The 16,493-nt window shown below is 36.8% G+C and overlaps 2 protein-coding genes across 3 annotated transcripts in view; both read left to right on the top strand.

The window, feature by feature from the left end:
• The window catches only part of LOC127148241 (uncharacterized), a 60,234-nt gene that overhangs the window by 26,522 nt on the left and 17,219 nt on the right, over positions 1-16,493 (top strand). The gene's annotated exons all lie outside the window — the stretch shown is intronic.
• LOC127148242 (uncharacterized) lies at positions 8,200-10,367 on the top strand. Its single transcript, XM_051081636.1, has 8 exons — positions 8,200-8,377; positions 8,468-8,881; positions 8,954-9,202; positions 9,270-9,437; positions 9,503-9,607; positions 9,700-9,772; positions 9,860-9,955; positions 10,037-10,367. Exons 3-8 carry the CDS (start codon positions 9,198-9,200, stop codon positions 10,118-10,120), a joined length of 531 nt encoding a protein of 176 aa, XP_050937593.1. The 5' UTR covers positions 8,200-8,377; positions 8,468-8,881; positions 8,954-9,197; the 3' UTR covers positions 10,121-10,367.

The following is a 16,493-nucleotide window of genomic DNA, read 5'->3' as shown; positions in this document are numbered from 1 at the left end:
AAATCCCAAAGCTCGTAATGCTCAAGACGAATACAAATCAAAGAAACCGTTGACGGACAAGTTTTAACCCATAGAAAAAAAATTGATTTCTGGGCATTGTCGTTGGACTTTTTTTGGGACGAATACCAGTTATTCATGCACTTGGCCCATTTTATTTACTGGAAATGCATTTCCAATAGTTTTTTCATGCTCGACAAACTTTCGCGACATTTAGGAAACACCGTCATCTTTCAGACCGTTTTCGGATGCGCCTAACGCCTCCCTCCAACGATCCCATTTCCCAACCTACAATTTATTAAAATGTGTAATAGAGCATGTCAGGAATGTAGACTAAAGTAATTAGAGTTTAAATCCCAAAGCTAGAAATGCTTAAGACAAATACAAAACAAAGAAAACGTTGACAGACCAGTTTTGACCCCTAGAAAAATAACTAAGTCCCGAGCATTGTCGTTGAACTTTTATATGACGAACACCAGGAGTTCGTCCACTTGACCTATTTTCTTTGGTGGAAATGCATTTCCAATAGTTTTTCATGCTCGACAGACTTTCACCACTTTTTGGAAATATCGTCCATTTTTTCGACCGTTTTTGGATGCACCTACATCCTCCCTCCAACGATCCAATTTCCCGACCTATAATTTGTTGAAATTTGTGACGGAGCATGTTCGGAATGTAGACTAAATTAATTCGAGTTCAAATCCCAAAACTCGAAATGCTTAAGACAAACACAAAACAAAGAAATCGTTGACAGACGAGTTTTGACCCCTCGAAAAAAAAACTGAGTCCCGGGCATTGTCGTTGGACATTTTTTGGGACGAACACCAGGAGTTCGTCCACTTGGCCCATTTTCTTTGTTGGAAATGCTTTTCTAATAGTTTTTTGCAAACATCGTCTACCTTTTCAACCGTTTTCGGATGCACCTAAATCCTCCCTCCAACGATCCTATTTCCCGACCCACAATTTCTTGAAAAGTGTAAACGAGTATGTCAGGAATGTACACTAATGTAATTGGGGTTTAATCCCAAAGCTCGAAATGCTTAAGACGAACAAAAAACAAAGAAATCACTGACGGACAAGTTTTGACCCCTACAAAAATAACTGAGTCCTGGCCATTATCGTTGGAGTTTTTTTAAGACGAACATAAGCAGTTCGTCCACTTGGTCCATTTTCTTTGCTAGAACTGCATTACCAATAGTTTTTTCATTTTCGACAGACTTTCGCAACTTTTTTAGAAACATCGTCCAACTTTTCGACCGTTTTCGGATGCACCTAAATCCTCCCTCCAACGATCCCTTTTTCCGACCTATAATTTGTTGAAATGTGTAAATGACCAAGTCGAAAATGTAGACTAAAGTAATTGTAGTTTAAAACACAAAAGCTCGAAATGCTTAAGACGAACACAAAACAAAGAAACTATTGACGGACCAATTTTGACCCCTAGAAAAATAACTGAGTCTCGGGCATTGTCGTTGGACTTCTTTTGGGACGAACACCAAGAGTTCGTCCACTTGGCCCATTTTCTTTGCTGGAACTGCATTTCCAATAGTCTTTTCATGCTCGACAGACTTTCGGCACTTTTTGGAAACATTGTCCATCTTTTCGATCGTTTTCAGATCTACCTAATCCTTCCTCCAACGGTCCCATTTCCCGACCTATAATTTGTTGAAATATGGAACGGACCAAGTCGGGAATGTAGACTAAAATAATTGGAGTTTAAAACCCAAAGCTCGAAATGCTTGAGACGAACACAAAAGAAAGAAACCGGTGACGGACTAGTTTTGACCCCTTGAGAAAAAACTGATTGTCGTTGAACTTTTTTTGGGACGAACACCAAAAGTTCGTTCACTTGGCCCATTTTCTATGTTGGAGTTGCATTACCAATAGTTTTTTCATGCTCGACAGACTTTCACCACTTTTTGGAAACATCGTCCATCTTTTCGATCGTTTTTTGATGTGCTTAAATCCTCCCTCCAACGATCCCATTTTCCAAACTATAATGTGTTGAAATGTGTAACGGACCTAGTCGGGAATGTAGACTAAAGTAATTGGAGTTTAAAACCCAAAGCTCGAAATGCTGAAGATAAACACACACTACTAGAAAAAGACCCTTTCTTGACGGTTGATTTTTTCTTTTCTTGATGGTTTCTTGAAAAACCGTCAAGAAAAGGGCGGTTTAATGGGAAAACCATCAAGAATTTTGATTAAAAGGCGGAGGAAAGGAAATTTACAGAATTCTTGACGGTTTTGAAACGTCAAGTCATATGCAATTCTTTCTTGACGTTTTGAAACCGTCAAGTTGTTTATTCTACATTCTTGACATTTTTAAAACGTTTTATAAAAAAAACCTACATTTCCCCTTCTCTTTTTACTTTTTCCCTTTCCCTCCACACACAACTCAAATTTCATACTCCCTCCCGACGGCAACCCGATTTTCACACCCATCCAAAATGCCCCGAACGTTGCTTCTCGCCCAAACGACTGCTTGCGGAACGCCTCTTCACCGAACGCCTCCTCGTCAGACGCCTGCTGTCGAATACCTGCTCGTCGAACGCTTGCGGAACACCTGTCGAACGGTTGGCGAAAGATTGTCCAACGATTGCCGAACGGACGCCATTGTTGCCGAACGTCACGCCGCTCCCCTGCTGGCCGAACGCTGCTGCCCTGCTCGTCGAACACCACTCCCCTGCTCGCCAAACGCCTCTCCCCTGCTCCATTGCTCGCCCAACACCGAACGACGATTAGGTATTTTTTAATCATCTTTTTCGTGACAAATTGAGTGTTAACTTGGATATTCGATTAGGTATTTTTTATGGTACTTTGGCCTTAACTTGGATATTCATTGGTTGTGTTAATTTGAAGCATAATGAACAAGACAAAATTGAGTGTTGGGTTCCGCTTTCTATGGTTGATGATGGTTAGAGAATTCTGGTAGCATTACAATATTCATGTTTTCTTATGGATTGTGATATCAATTTTTCAATTTAAATTCATCTCTTGGCCTGAGGAAGAATGTCATATTCTTTGTGATAACCAAAACATTGTAGGTTGTTGTTAATGTTAATGTTCTCTATATGCTCTTAAACTGTTTCATGAAATGCCGGAAATAAAGTTAAGAGTTGAAGTCTGACACATTTGTGTGAAGAGAGTCATTTTTTGTAGTAGTGGAACCTTATTTTCTTTGTTTGTTTCATTGGGGAAAATTTTTTTATGGGGGCTTGAAGAAACCTAATGTTATCTAGGAATTTATTTTCTTTATTTGGTTAGTTGGTGGAAAGTTAGTCTTATTAAGCGAATGTTTGTTCAATCTCCATATTTCTTCTCTTTATATTATCTCAACAAGACTTTTTGAACTAATTTAATTTACTTTATTTGTCAATAGATTTACAATTATGGATAAATCATGGATGCATAAAAGTAGATTATCCAAAGAATATGAGTTGGGTGTGGAAATTTTCATCAAATTTGGATTTTCGAATACAAGTATCTCCTACATTTGTTGTCCTTGTTTGAAATGTGGGAATTGTGAAAAGCATAGTAGAAAGGATGTTAGAGATCATTTATATGTTAATGGTATTGATGAAAGTTATAAAATTTGGTTTTGGCATGGTGAAGCACTTCCTAACTCATCTTTCTATGGAGAATCTTCAAAGTTAGACACACATACATGTGAAGAGAATGATGTTGGAAGTGTAAAAGAAATGATTGAAGTTGCTCACAAGGAGTATTCAAAAGACCCAAATGGATTTGAGAAGTTGCTTATTGATGTTGAAAAACCATTGTATGAAGGATGTAAAAAGTACACCAAGTTGTCTACTCTAGTTAAATTGTATAATTTAAAAGTTAGATATGGATGGAGTGATATCAGTTTTTGAGAATTACTTAAAACTTTGAAGGAAATTCTACCAAATACCAATGAACTCCCAAATTCATTGTACGAAGCAAAGAAAAAATTAGGTGCATTAGGAATGGAATATGAAAAGATTCATGCATGTCCTAATAATTGTTGTCTCTATAGGAAAGAATTTGCTAATGCAACAGAATGTCCTGAATGTGGTCAATCGAGGTGGAAAAACGTTAAGGATAGAAATGAAGAGAGAAAGCAAATTCCCTCAAAAGTGATATGGTACTTCCCACCCATTCCACGATTCAAAAGGCTATTTAGGAGTATTGAATGTGCTGAAAACCTGACTTGGCATGCTAGTGAAAGAATTGATGATGGTAAGTTACGACATCCAGCGGACTCTCCAGCATAGAAGTTAGTAGACTTTAAATGGCCAGACTTTGGTTCCAAACCTAGAAATCTTCGTTTAGCATTGTCAGCCGATGGAGTAAATCCTCATGGTGACATGAGTTCTAAATACAGTTGTTGGCCAATAGTGATGGTTATTTATAATCTTCCACCATGGTTGTGTATGAAAAGAAAGTACATAATGCTCTTAATGCTAATTTCAGGGCCAAAACAACTAGGAGATGATATAGGCACATATTTAGCACCACTAATTGAAGACTTAAAACTTTTATGGGAAAATGGTGTTGAATGTTATGATGCTTATCGAGAAGAAGTATTCAACTTAAGGTCGGTTTTGTTGTGGACAATCAATGATTTTCCTGCATATGGTAACCTCAATGGATGTTGTGTTAAAGGGTATAAGGCATACCCAATTTGTGGAGATAATACAAATTCTATAAGGTTACGACAAGGGAAGAAAATAGCATACCTAGGACATCGAAGATTTCTAGCACGCGATCATCTGTACCGACGACAAAAAAAGTCATTCAACGGTAAAAAAGAACTTGGTACAATTTCAGAACCACTTTCTGGGGAGGATGTGTACTTGAAATTGAAAGATCTTGAATCTCCTAAAGGAAATAAGATCCATAAGAACCTATCGATGAACAGAAGTGAAAAGATTTGTTGGAATATGTTATCTTCCTTTTTTGAGTTGCCATATTGGAAAGATCTTCATGTTAGACATTGTTTAGATGTGATGCACATCAAAAAAAATGTTTGCATGAATATCTTAGGTACGCTTCTTGATATTCTTGGTAAATGTAAGGATGGGTTGAATGCTATATGTGATTTAGTTGATCTAAAACTTCGACCGGAGCTTGCCCCTATTAGTAGTGAGAAGAAAATATTCATTCCTCCTGCGTGTTATACTCTTACAAAGGAAGAAAAACGATGTGTTTTGAAGACTTTGTCAAGAATAAAGGTTCCCAAAGGTTACTCTTCCAATATTAGAAACCTTGTGTCAATGACGGATTTAAAACTTAATAGTTTAAAATCTCATGATTGTCATGTGCTCACACAACAGTTGTTTCCCATTGCGATAAGATTGGTGCTACCGAAACATCTTCGTTATGTTATAACTAGGTTGTGCATCTTTTTCAATTATGTATGCAACAAGGTGTTAGATGCGCAACAATTAGACAAGTTGGAAGAAGATATTGTGGTAACATTGTGTTTATTTGAAAAGTATTTTCCCCCTTCATTTTTCACAATCATGATTCATCTCACAGTACACATAGTTAGGGAAGTAAAACTTTGTGAACCTATATATCTTCGATGGATGTATCCCTTTGAAAGATTCATGAAATTCATCAAAAACTCTGTGAGGAATAGATATCGTCCAGAAGGTTGTATTGCCGAAAGTTATTTGATAGAAGAAGCTATTGAATTTTGTTCTGATTTCTTATCTGGAGTGGATCCCGTTGGGCTTGAGACTCGCAAGTTACAAGACCATTTAGACACTTCAAACATTGGTAGGTCGTTGTCCATGGGGGTTCCATTCAAACCTGAACAAGAACTTCTACGTCAAGCTCATCGATATGTGTTGAAAATACAATTGATGTTCAATCATATATGGAGTAAGTTTATTCATTGATTTCTTCATTCTTTCATGCACTTTTATATAATTAAATCTAACTATATTAGAATGTTTGAATGATGACTACAAAGAAAACATATGAAGACTTTGCAACTATAATATCCGAACAAGTCTAAAAATTAGAAATGGCTTCAAGAGAACATAATCGAACTTTTATACATTGGTTACAAGAAGAGGTACAGTGTTGAACTTTGTAATTTAGTTATACATATTATGTATTGAACTTGAAATAATAATTCTTGTGGTAGGTATCAACTGAGCTTGAAGTTGGAAATAGTGGAGTTTCAGATAACTTAAGGTGGATTGCTCATGGCCCTCATCCTTTTGTTATTACATATAGTGGTTATGCAATAAACGGATGTCGCTATCACACAAAATCTTCTAAGAAGGATCGAAGTGTACAAAATAGTGGAGTTAGTTTAGTTGCAAAAACAATGCAAGTGTCTAGTTCTAAAGATAAAAATCTCGTCATTTGAGATATGCCATTCTATGGAGTGATACAAGAGATATGGAAACTCAATTATAATACGTTTAATGTTCCGGTGTTTAAATGCGATTGGGTTCAGAATAGTGGTGGTGTTCGGATCGATGAACTTGGTTATACTTTAGTTGATTTAAATAGAGTATGACACAAGTCAGACTCATTTATACTAGCAAGCCAAGCAAAGCAAGTGTTTTATGTTGAGGATCCAAGTGATGTTAGATGGTTAGTTGTACTCACTCCACCACAAAGATACTTTTAAGATAGATATAATGACGATGAACTTGGTGATACAATACTCCGATGTGAAGGAATACCCAATCATATGTCAGATGTCTATTTAAACAATGATTTGGATGAAAATGTCTCAACGTACGTAAGGTCAGATTGTGAAGGCACATGGATACCTACATAATATTATAATGGTGTGTTCACAATTTCAAACAAGTAGACCATAAGTTTATTATGTTCATTTATCTTATTTCATTATTTATTGTTTAAAATTTGTATATCATGATAATTTTTTTCTTCATTTTGATTGACAGCTTCGCATAATATAATATGGACGATCTTAATGATGAAGTTGGTGTCGGTGAGTTGAATGCAACAGTTGAAGAAACCCCAAAAGAGTTGAAGCGACGACGAGGACCTACTATTATGATTGATATAACTCGCATTAGAAGTTTGGGAGACGAGAAGGTGGTGAGGTACAATGAAGACGGAGCACCTATTGGTGAGAATGGAGCGAAGTTAAAGTCTTTCATAGGGTCTGCAACCCATTATCATGTCCCTATCACATATATGTCTTGGAAAAGTGTGCCTGCAGAACTGAAATATAAGATATTCACTATAGTTGAGGTATATATAAATTTAATGTCCTTATTATTTTTGATAATGTTCTTGTTGTATGGACACTTGATTAAGTACTTTTAATTATTTAGGCTGCATTCGTCATTGATCCAAGATATAGGAAAAAAGTTCTCCAAACTGCAGGTATTTCGTTTCGTCAGTTTAAGAACTGGCTAACAACGAAATACATCATGCCGCATAAAGATGAACCACAATTGCTTCAAGTTCCACCTGAAAAGTATTCCTTCATTGAGCAAAATCACTGGGAAGAGTTTGTAAGGTCAAGGTTATTCGAGACATTTCAGGTATGAATAAATTTTATACATGAAAATCATTCGGAATAATATTTGCTACTTTCTCATTAACAAATACATTTGGATATAGGAAAAAAGACAATTACAACAAGATAGACGATCGAAGAAAAATACAATCATAGAATCTCAAGGAAAGGGTATGCCAATCTTAAGGAGGAAATGGTAAGATGTTTAAATGTTTAAGGAGGAAACTCCCATTTTTGTAGTTTGTTCTTTCTTTATTGCCGAAGAAACCTTATAGAATTTGGGATGTCTGGTTTGATATCTGGTGTAATACTCCTTTTTGCTTGTGTGGTGTAAGTTTGTTTGTTTCTTGTAAAGGGGGGGGGGGGGGGGGGGTTGTTTCTTTCTTGTAAAGGGTTGCATAAAAAGTTGTAAGTTTGTTGTTTGTTTCTTGTAAAGGGTTGCATAAAAAGTTGTAAGTTTGTTGTTTGTTTCTTGTAAAGGGTTGCATAAAAAGTTGTAAGTTTGTTGTTGGTTTCTTGTAAAGGGTTGCATAAAAAGTTGTAAGTTTGTTGTTTGTTTCTTGTAAAGGGTTGCATAAAAAGTTGTAACTAGGATTATTGTATGACTATGTCATTTTGGGGGGGGGGGGGGAGTTGTTTGTTTCTTGTAAGGGGTTGCATAAAAAGTTGAAAGTTTGTTGTTTGTTTCTTGTAAGTTTGCTTTATACCTAAAATGTAATACAAGGTAATTTGTTTACCACTTGAACTCCATGTTCTCGAATGAAGAAGGAGGGTTCAAATGAAGTTTATGTTGATCGAGCTAAAATGTGGAAGAAAGCTTGAGTTAACAAACAAGGACAGTACGACAACGACGACATTCAACAAGTCTTCCATAAAATAGTAAGTCATTATATGTAAATCACACATTTCAATTATCCATTACATAAGCAATCATTTCTATAACTTACATTAATTTTGCTATCTTTTTAGGATGAGATATCAATGAATACAGATTCATCGTCTGTGAATAGACACTGTTCGAATGATGTGTTAACCCAAGCATTGGGTACAAAAGAGCACAATGGTCGTGTGCATGGGGTTGGTGGATACGTTATTCCAACAACGTACTTTCATTCAGTTAAGAAAACATCAAAAGATGAGGCGAACATTTTAGTTGAGAATGAAGAACTCCGTAGGTGAGTTAGTGAATTAGAGGCACAAATTTGCTCGAACTTATCTACACCATTGTCTGCTCATGGGAGTTATTCAAGGCCAATAATATTAGAGGGGATTGAAGAGAAGGGTAAGAGAAAAGAAGTGGAATCGTTGGACAAACCAAAACAGAAGGAAAAGAAAGGGAAGGAGGTGATGAAGATGAATGAACCAGAGTTGGACGTCTTGAAGGTATGTAATCCACTATTAAACTCGAATGTCTAATATTGTACGTCTTACTGAATTTGGATGTTCTTGAATTAGGAGAGGGACTTAATAAAAATGCCTACAAAAAAAGAAGTTGTATGTGAATCGACATCAACTTTGCCATTAGCGTTGAAGTTGACTCTCAGATATGCTGAGAAGTTAATGGAGAAAAATTTCAGCATCACTTTTTCACTACCCGCTGACCTTTTTGGCATTAGTCGAAAGACTTATGTGCTTCGAGAGGATATCGTTGATCTTTATAACATGAACGACGTGAAAACGTTTACATTTGGTGGCCTATATGATGTAAGTCAATTTCATTCCTTTGCATCTAAATTTATGTATCTCCTTTACGAGTTTATATATTTTGTAGGTACTTGTATTCATCTGTTATTGGTTCGAAAGAAAATATGCAGTATGTCTTCGTAGATCCGTCCCTAATCTCTTCTGGAAACACACAAGAATCTCGAATTCGAAACTTGTGTAGTAGATTGATGGTGTCAAAACCAAACCAAGTAGTTCTTGCTCCTTCTAATCCCGGGTAAGTTTAGTTAGTGTATTGGTTGCATTGACAATGAAATAGTACTTACATTTTTGTATAATTAGGGGTCATTGGACACTGCTTGCTATAAATGCGTATGAGGATACAGTGTTTTACCTTGACTCGCTAAGGACGACATCAAAAGCATCTACAAGATATGTAACCGACACGTAAGTTTAATCTTTTATATCACGTAGTGCTGTTAATTCTAATGCAATGTACAATATTCTAAGATATGTGCAATCTTATCTTGGAAAAACAGAGCAATAGCGATATTTCACTCGCAAAAGAACATTAATAAAAGCAGGAAACAAACTTTATGGCGAACAATAAAGGCAAGTATAAATATTTAAATTCAATTGTATTTTGTAGATTACTAGTAATTAAGACTAGTCAGTTATTCTAATTTATTATTTTTATAGTGTCCACTACAAGTCGGGAGCACTACGTGTGGATACTATGTCATGAAGTATATGAGAGAAATTGTAAATAAGGGAAGCATTGTCATCTCGGATTCGGTATGTTATATATCAAACTATTTCTTTTGTACGTATAATAGTTTTCATGAATACTAATTCATTTATTTTGCATGTCTACAGATTGATACAAGAAAATCATACTCACAAGCCGAGTTAGATGAGGTGCGGGTTGAGTTGGTAGAGTTTTTGGGTTCGTACATATGATCTAGGACTTATTTGTCATCTCTGAAAAAGGAAATTAACTTTATTTTTTGTGGCTGATTTTTTGAAATGTTCATATGGAGGGGAGGGGTTGATTGATATACTTTTGAGACTTTGTAAAGGATTACAGTTTAGGTGAATTGTTGATAGGTGAACTGTTCATATGTAGGGGGTTGCCATCATGAAAGTTTATGTATGGGGATGATATACTTTTGGGCTAGGTTAGTTAATTAGATGATGTTTAGTTAAGTTCATGGAAATTTGTTGAAATTGTTTATATATATATTGGTTTTGTAAATGATATATGAATATGATGCAAAGTTTTGGAAATGATATTGAATGGATGATGTTTAGTTGCTATTTGATGTATATTTGTCATTTATATGTAGATGAAATTTTAGACCAACGAGAGCATAATACAGGAAGAATAATATAAAATAAATTACAATTAAAAAAAATGAAAAATTTCTTGACGGTTTTGAAACGTCATTAACAATACATTTCTTGATGGTTTGCAAATGTCATAAATAACAATATTCTTGACGGTTCTAAAATGTCATTAAAAAGAACTCTTGACGGTTCCAAAATGTCATGAAAAGAGTACTCTTGACGATTATTAAATGTCATTAAAAATGAACTCTTGACGGTTTCTAAATGTCATGAAAAATGCACTCTTGACCGTTTTAAAATGTCTTGACGGTTTTAAAACGTCATGAATATTCGTATTCTTGACAGTTTTTGGGCGTCATCATCTCATTCTTGACAGTTCTAAACGGTCATAAAAACGTATTCTCTTGACGGTTCTCAATTGTCACGAAAAATTGAATATTTGACTGTTATAAAATGTCAACGATACCAATTCTTGACACTTTTTAAAACCATCAAGAAAATGGCCTTTCTTGATATTGGATTCAAGGACGATTTTGAAACCGTCAAGAATACTCATTCTTGACAATTTAAAACCGTCAAGAGAGTCAGTTTCTGTAGTAGTGACAAAACAAGGAAACCGTTGACGGACCAAGTCGGGAATGTAGAGTAAAGTAATTGGAGTTTAAAACCCAAACTCGAAATTTTTAAGACGAACACAAAACAAAGAAACCATTGACGGACTAGTTTTGACCCCTTGAGAAAAAACTGAGTCTCGAGATTTGTGGTTGGACTTTATTTTGGACGAACACCAGAAGTTTGTTCACTTGGTCCATTTTCTTTGCTGGAACTTCATTACGAATAGTTTTTTTTATGCTCGACAGACTTTCGCCACTTTTTGAAAATATCGTCCGTCTTCTTGATCGTTGTTAGATGTACCTAAATCCTCCCTCCAACGATCCCATTTCCCGACCTATAATTTGTTGAAATGTGTAACGGACCAAGTCGGGAATGTAGAGTAAAGTAATTGGAGTTTAAAACCCAAACCCAAAATTCTTAAGACGAACACAAAACAAAGAAACAATTGACGGACTAGTTTTGACCCCTTGAGAAAAAAATGAGTCTTGGGATTTGTCCTTGGACTTTCTTTGGGACGAACACCAAAAGTTCGTTCACTTGGTCCATTTTCTTTGTTGGAACTGCATTACCAATAGTTTTTTTGATGCTAGACAGAGTTTCGCCACTTTTTGGAAACATCGTCCATCTTCTCGATCGTTGTTGGATGTACCTAAATCCTCCCTCCAACGATCCCATTTCCCGACCTATAATTTGTTGAAATGTGTAACGGACCAAGTCGGGAATGTAGAGTAAAGTAATTGGAGTTTAAAACTCAAACTCGAAATGCTTAAGACGAACATGAAACAAAGAAACTATTGCCGAACTAGTTTTGAACCTTTGAGAAAAACTGAGTCTCGGGATTTTTCGTTGGACTTTATTCGGGAGGAACACCAAAACTTCGTTCACTTGGCCCATTTTGTTTGCTAGAACTGCATTACCAATAGTTTTTTCGATGCTCGACAGACTTTCGCCACTTTTTCGAAACATAGTCCATCTTCTCGATCGTTGTTGGATGTACCTAAATCCTCCCTTCAACGATCCCATTTCCCGACCTATAATTTGTTAAAATGTGTAACGGACCAAGTCGGGAATGTAGAGTAAAGTAATTAGAGTTTAAAACTCAAACTCGAAATGCTTAAGACAAACATGAAACAAAGAAACCATTTACGGACTAGTTTTGACCCCTTGAGAAAAAACTGAGTCTCGGGATTTGTCGTTGGACTTTTTTGGGACGAAAACCAAAAGTTCCTTCACTTGGCCCATTTTCTTTGCTGGAACTGCATTACCAATAGTTTTTTCATGCTCGACAGACTTTCGCCACTTTTTGGAAACATCGTCCATCTTTTCGACTGTTTTCGAATGTGCCTAAATCCTCCGTCCAACGATCCCATTTTCCGACCTATATTTTGTTGAAATGTGTAACTGACCAAGTCAGGAATGTAGACTAAAGTAATTGGAGTTTAAAACTCAAAAGCTCGAAATGCTTAAGACGAACACAAAACAAAGAAACCGTTGAGGGACAAGTTTTGACCCCTAGAAAACAAACTGAGTCCCGGGCATTATCTTTGGTTTTTTTCTTGGGGCGAACACAAGGAGTTCGTCCACGTAGCCCATTTTCTTTGCTGGAACTGCATTTCCAATAGTTTTTTCATGCTCGACAGGCTTTCGGCACTTTTTGGAAACATTGTCCATCTTTTCAACCGTTTTCGGATGTGCCTAAATCCTGCCTCCAACGATCCCATTTCCCGACCTATAATTTGTGGAAATGTGTAACGGACCAAGTTCGGAATGTAGACTAAAATAATTGGATTTTAAAACCCAAACTCGAAATGCTTAAGACAAACACAAAACAAAGAAACCGTTGACGGACTACTTTTGACCCCTTGAGAAAAAATTGAGTCTCGGGATTTGTCGTTGGACTTTTTTTTGGGACGAACGCAAGGATTTCGTCCACTTGGCCCATTTTCTTTGCTGGAAATGCATTTCCAATAGTTTTTTATGCTCGACAGACTTTCGCCTCTTTTTGGAAACATCGTCCATCCTTTCGATCGTTGTTGGATGTACCTAAATCCTCCCTCCAACGATCCCATTTCCCGACCTATAATTTATTGAAAAGTTTAATGGACCAAGTCGCAAATGTAGACTCAAGTAATTGGAGTTTACAACTTAAACTCGAAATGCTTAAGATGAACACAAAACAAAGAAATTATTGATGGACCCGTTTTGAACCCTAGAAAAAAACTGAGTCCCAGGCATTGTCGTTGGACTTTTTTAAGGATGAACACCTTGAGTTCGTCCACTTGACCCATTTTCTTTGCTGGAAATGCATTTCCAATAGCTTTTTCATGCTTGACAAACTTTCGCCACTTTTTGGAAACATCGTCCATCTTTTCGACCGTTTTCGGATGAACCTAAATACTCCCTCCAACGATCGTTTTTTCGACCTCTAATTTGTGTACATGTCTAACAGACCATGTCGGGAATGTACACTAAAGTAATTGGAGTGTAAAACCCAAACCTTGAAAGGCTTAAGACGAACACAAAACAAAGAAACCATTGTCGGACCAGTTTTGACCCCTAGAAAAAAATTGAGTCCCGGGCATTGTCGTTGGACTTTTTTGGGATGAACACATGGAGTTCATTCACTTGGCCCATTCTCTTTGCTTGAAATGAATTTCCAATAAATTTTTCATGCTCGACAGACTTTCACCACTTTTCTGAAACATCGTCCATCTTTTCGACCGTTTTCGGATGCACCTAAATACTCACTCCAACGATCGTTTTCTCCACCTCTTATTTGTTTACATGTCTAACGGACCATGTCGGAAATGTAGACTAAAGTAATTGGAGTTTATATCCCTAAGCTCGAAATGCCTATGACGAACACAAAAGAAAGAAACCGTTGACAGACCAGTTTTGACCCTTAGAAAAAAACTGAGTCCCGGGCATTGTCATTGGACTGTTTTGAGACGAACACCAGGAGTTCGTCCACTTGGCCCATTTTCTTTGCTGGAAATGCATTTCCAATAAATTTTTCATGGTCGACAGACTTTATCCACTTTTTGGAAACATTGTCCATCTTTTCGATCGTTTTCGGATGTACCTAAATCCTCTCTCCAACGATCCCATTTCCCGACCTATAATTTATTGAAAAGTGTAACGGACCAAGTTTGGAATGTAGACTAAAGTAATTGGAGTTTAAAACCCAAACTCAAATTTCTTAAGACGAACACAAAACAAAGAAACTATTGATGGACTAGTTTTGACCCCTAGAAAAAAATTGAGTCTTAAGCATTGTCGTTGGACTTTTTTGGGACGAACACCAAAAGTTCATCCACTTGGCCCATTTTCTTTGCTGGAAATGCATTTCCAATAAATTTTTCATGCTCGACAGACTTTCGCCACTTTTTGGAAACATCGTCTATCTTTTCGACCCTTTTCGGATGAACCTAAATACTCCCTCTAACGATTGTTTTCTCGACCTCTAATTTATTTACATGTCTAATGGACCATGTCAAGAATGTAGACTAAAGTAATTGGAGTTTATATCCCTAAGCTCGAAATGCTTAAGACCAACACAAAACAAAGAAACCACGGACGGACCAATTTTGACCCCTAGAAAAAAATTGAGTCCCGGGCATTGTCGTTGGACCTTTTTGGGACGAACACCAGAAGTTCGTCCACTTGGCCCATTTTATTTACTAGAAATAAATTTCCAATAAATTTTTCATTCTCGACAGACTTTCGCCACTTTTTGGAAACATCGTCCATCTTTTCGACCATTTTCGGACGCACCTAAATACTACCTCCAACGATGGTTTTCTCGACCTCTATTTTGTTTACATGTCTAACGGACAATGTCGGGAATTTAGACTAAAGTAATTGGACTTTATATCCCTTAGCTCGAAATGCTTATGACGAACACAAAACAAAGAAACCATTGACGGACCAGTTTTGATCCCTTTAAAAAAACTGAGTCCTGGGCATTGTCATTGGACTTTTTTGGGACGAACACCAGAAGTTCGTCAACATGGCCCATTTTCTTTGCTAAAACTGCATTATCAATAGTTTTTTCATTGTCGGCAGACTTTCCCTTTTTTATGGAAACATCGTAAATCTTTTCAACCGTTTTCGAATGTGCCTAAATCCTCCGTCCAACAATCCCATTTCCCGACCTATAATTTGTTGAAAGGTGTAAAGAACCAAGTCGGAAATGTAGACTAAAGTAATTGAAGATTAAAACCCCAAGCTCGAAATGCTTAAGGCGATCACAAAACAAAAAAACCGTTGACGGACCAGTTTTGACCCCTAGAAAAAAACTGAGTCCCGGGCATTGTTGTTGGACTTTTTTGGGACGAACACCAGAAGTTTGTCCACTTGGCCCATTTTCTTTGCTGGAAATGCATTTCCAATAGGTTTTTCATGCTCTAAAGACTTTCGCCACTTTTTGGAAACAACGTTCATTTTTTCGATCGTTTTTGGATGTACCTAAATCCTCCCTCCAACAACCGCATTTTCTGACCTCTAATTTGTGTAAATTTCTAATAGACCATGTCGGGAATGTAGACTAAACTAATTGGAGTTTAAATCCCAAAGCCTGGAATGCTTAAGGCGAACACCAAACAAAGAAAGTGTTGACGGACCAGTTTTGACCCCTAGAAAAGAAACTAAGTCCCGGGCATTGTCGTTGGACTTTTTTTGGGACGAACACAAGGAGTTCCCCCACTTGGCCCATTTTCTTTGCTTGAAATGCATTTCCAATAGTTTTTTCATGCTCGACACACTTTCACCACATTTTGGAAACAACGTCCAGCTTTTCGACCGTTTTCGGATGTACCTAAATCCTCCCTCCAACGACCGCGTTTTCCGACCTCTAATTTGTGTAAATGTCTAACGGACCATGTCGAGGATGTAGACTAAAGTAAATGGAGTTTAAATCCCAAATCTTGAAATGCTTAAGACGAACACAAAACAAAGAAATATTTGACGAACCAGTTTTGACCCCTATAAAAGAAACTGAGTCCTAGGCATTGTCGTTGGACTTTTTTCGGACGAACACCAGGAGTTCATCCACTTAGCCCATTTTCTTTTCTTGAAATGAATTTCCAATAGTTTTTTCATGCTCGACAGACTTTCGCCACTTTTTGGAAACAACGTCCATCTTTTCGATCGTTTTTGGATGTACGTAAATCCTCCCTCCAACGATCGCATTTTCCGACTTCTAATTTGTGTAAATGTCTAACAGACCATGTTGGGGATGTAGACTAAAATAATTGGAATTTAAATCCCAAGTCTCGAAATGCTTAAGACGAACACAAAACAAAGAAATATTTGACGGACCAGTTTTGACCCCTATAAAAGAAACTGAGTCCTAGGCATTATCATTGGACTT

The sequence above is a fragment of the Cucumis melo genome, chromosome 2 (genome assembly GCF_025177605.1).
Source record: "Cucumis melo cultivar AY chromosome 2, USDA_Cmelo_AY_1.0, whole genome shotgun sequence".
NCBI lineage: Eukaryota > Viridiplantae > Streptophyta > Magnoliopsida > Cucurbitales > Cucurbitaceae > Cucumis > Cucumis melo.
The sequence above is the reverse complement of the archived record's forward strand: the minus strand, read 5'-3'. Positions and strand labels throughout refer to the sequence as shown.

Bases quoted from the DNA above. Each gene is read 5' to 3' on its own strand.
- LOC127148242 (XM_051081636.1), top strand. The intron at 9,608-9,699 runs GTAAGTTTAATC...TTGGAAAAACAG, and splicing joins ACAAGATATGTAACCGACAC to AGCAATAGCGATATTTCACT. The intron at 9,773-9,859 runs GCAAGTATAAAT...TTATTTTTATAG, and splicing joins CTTTATGGCGAACAATAAAG to TGTCCACTACAAGTCGGGAG.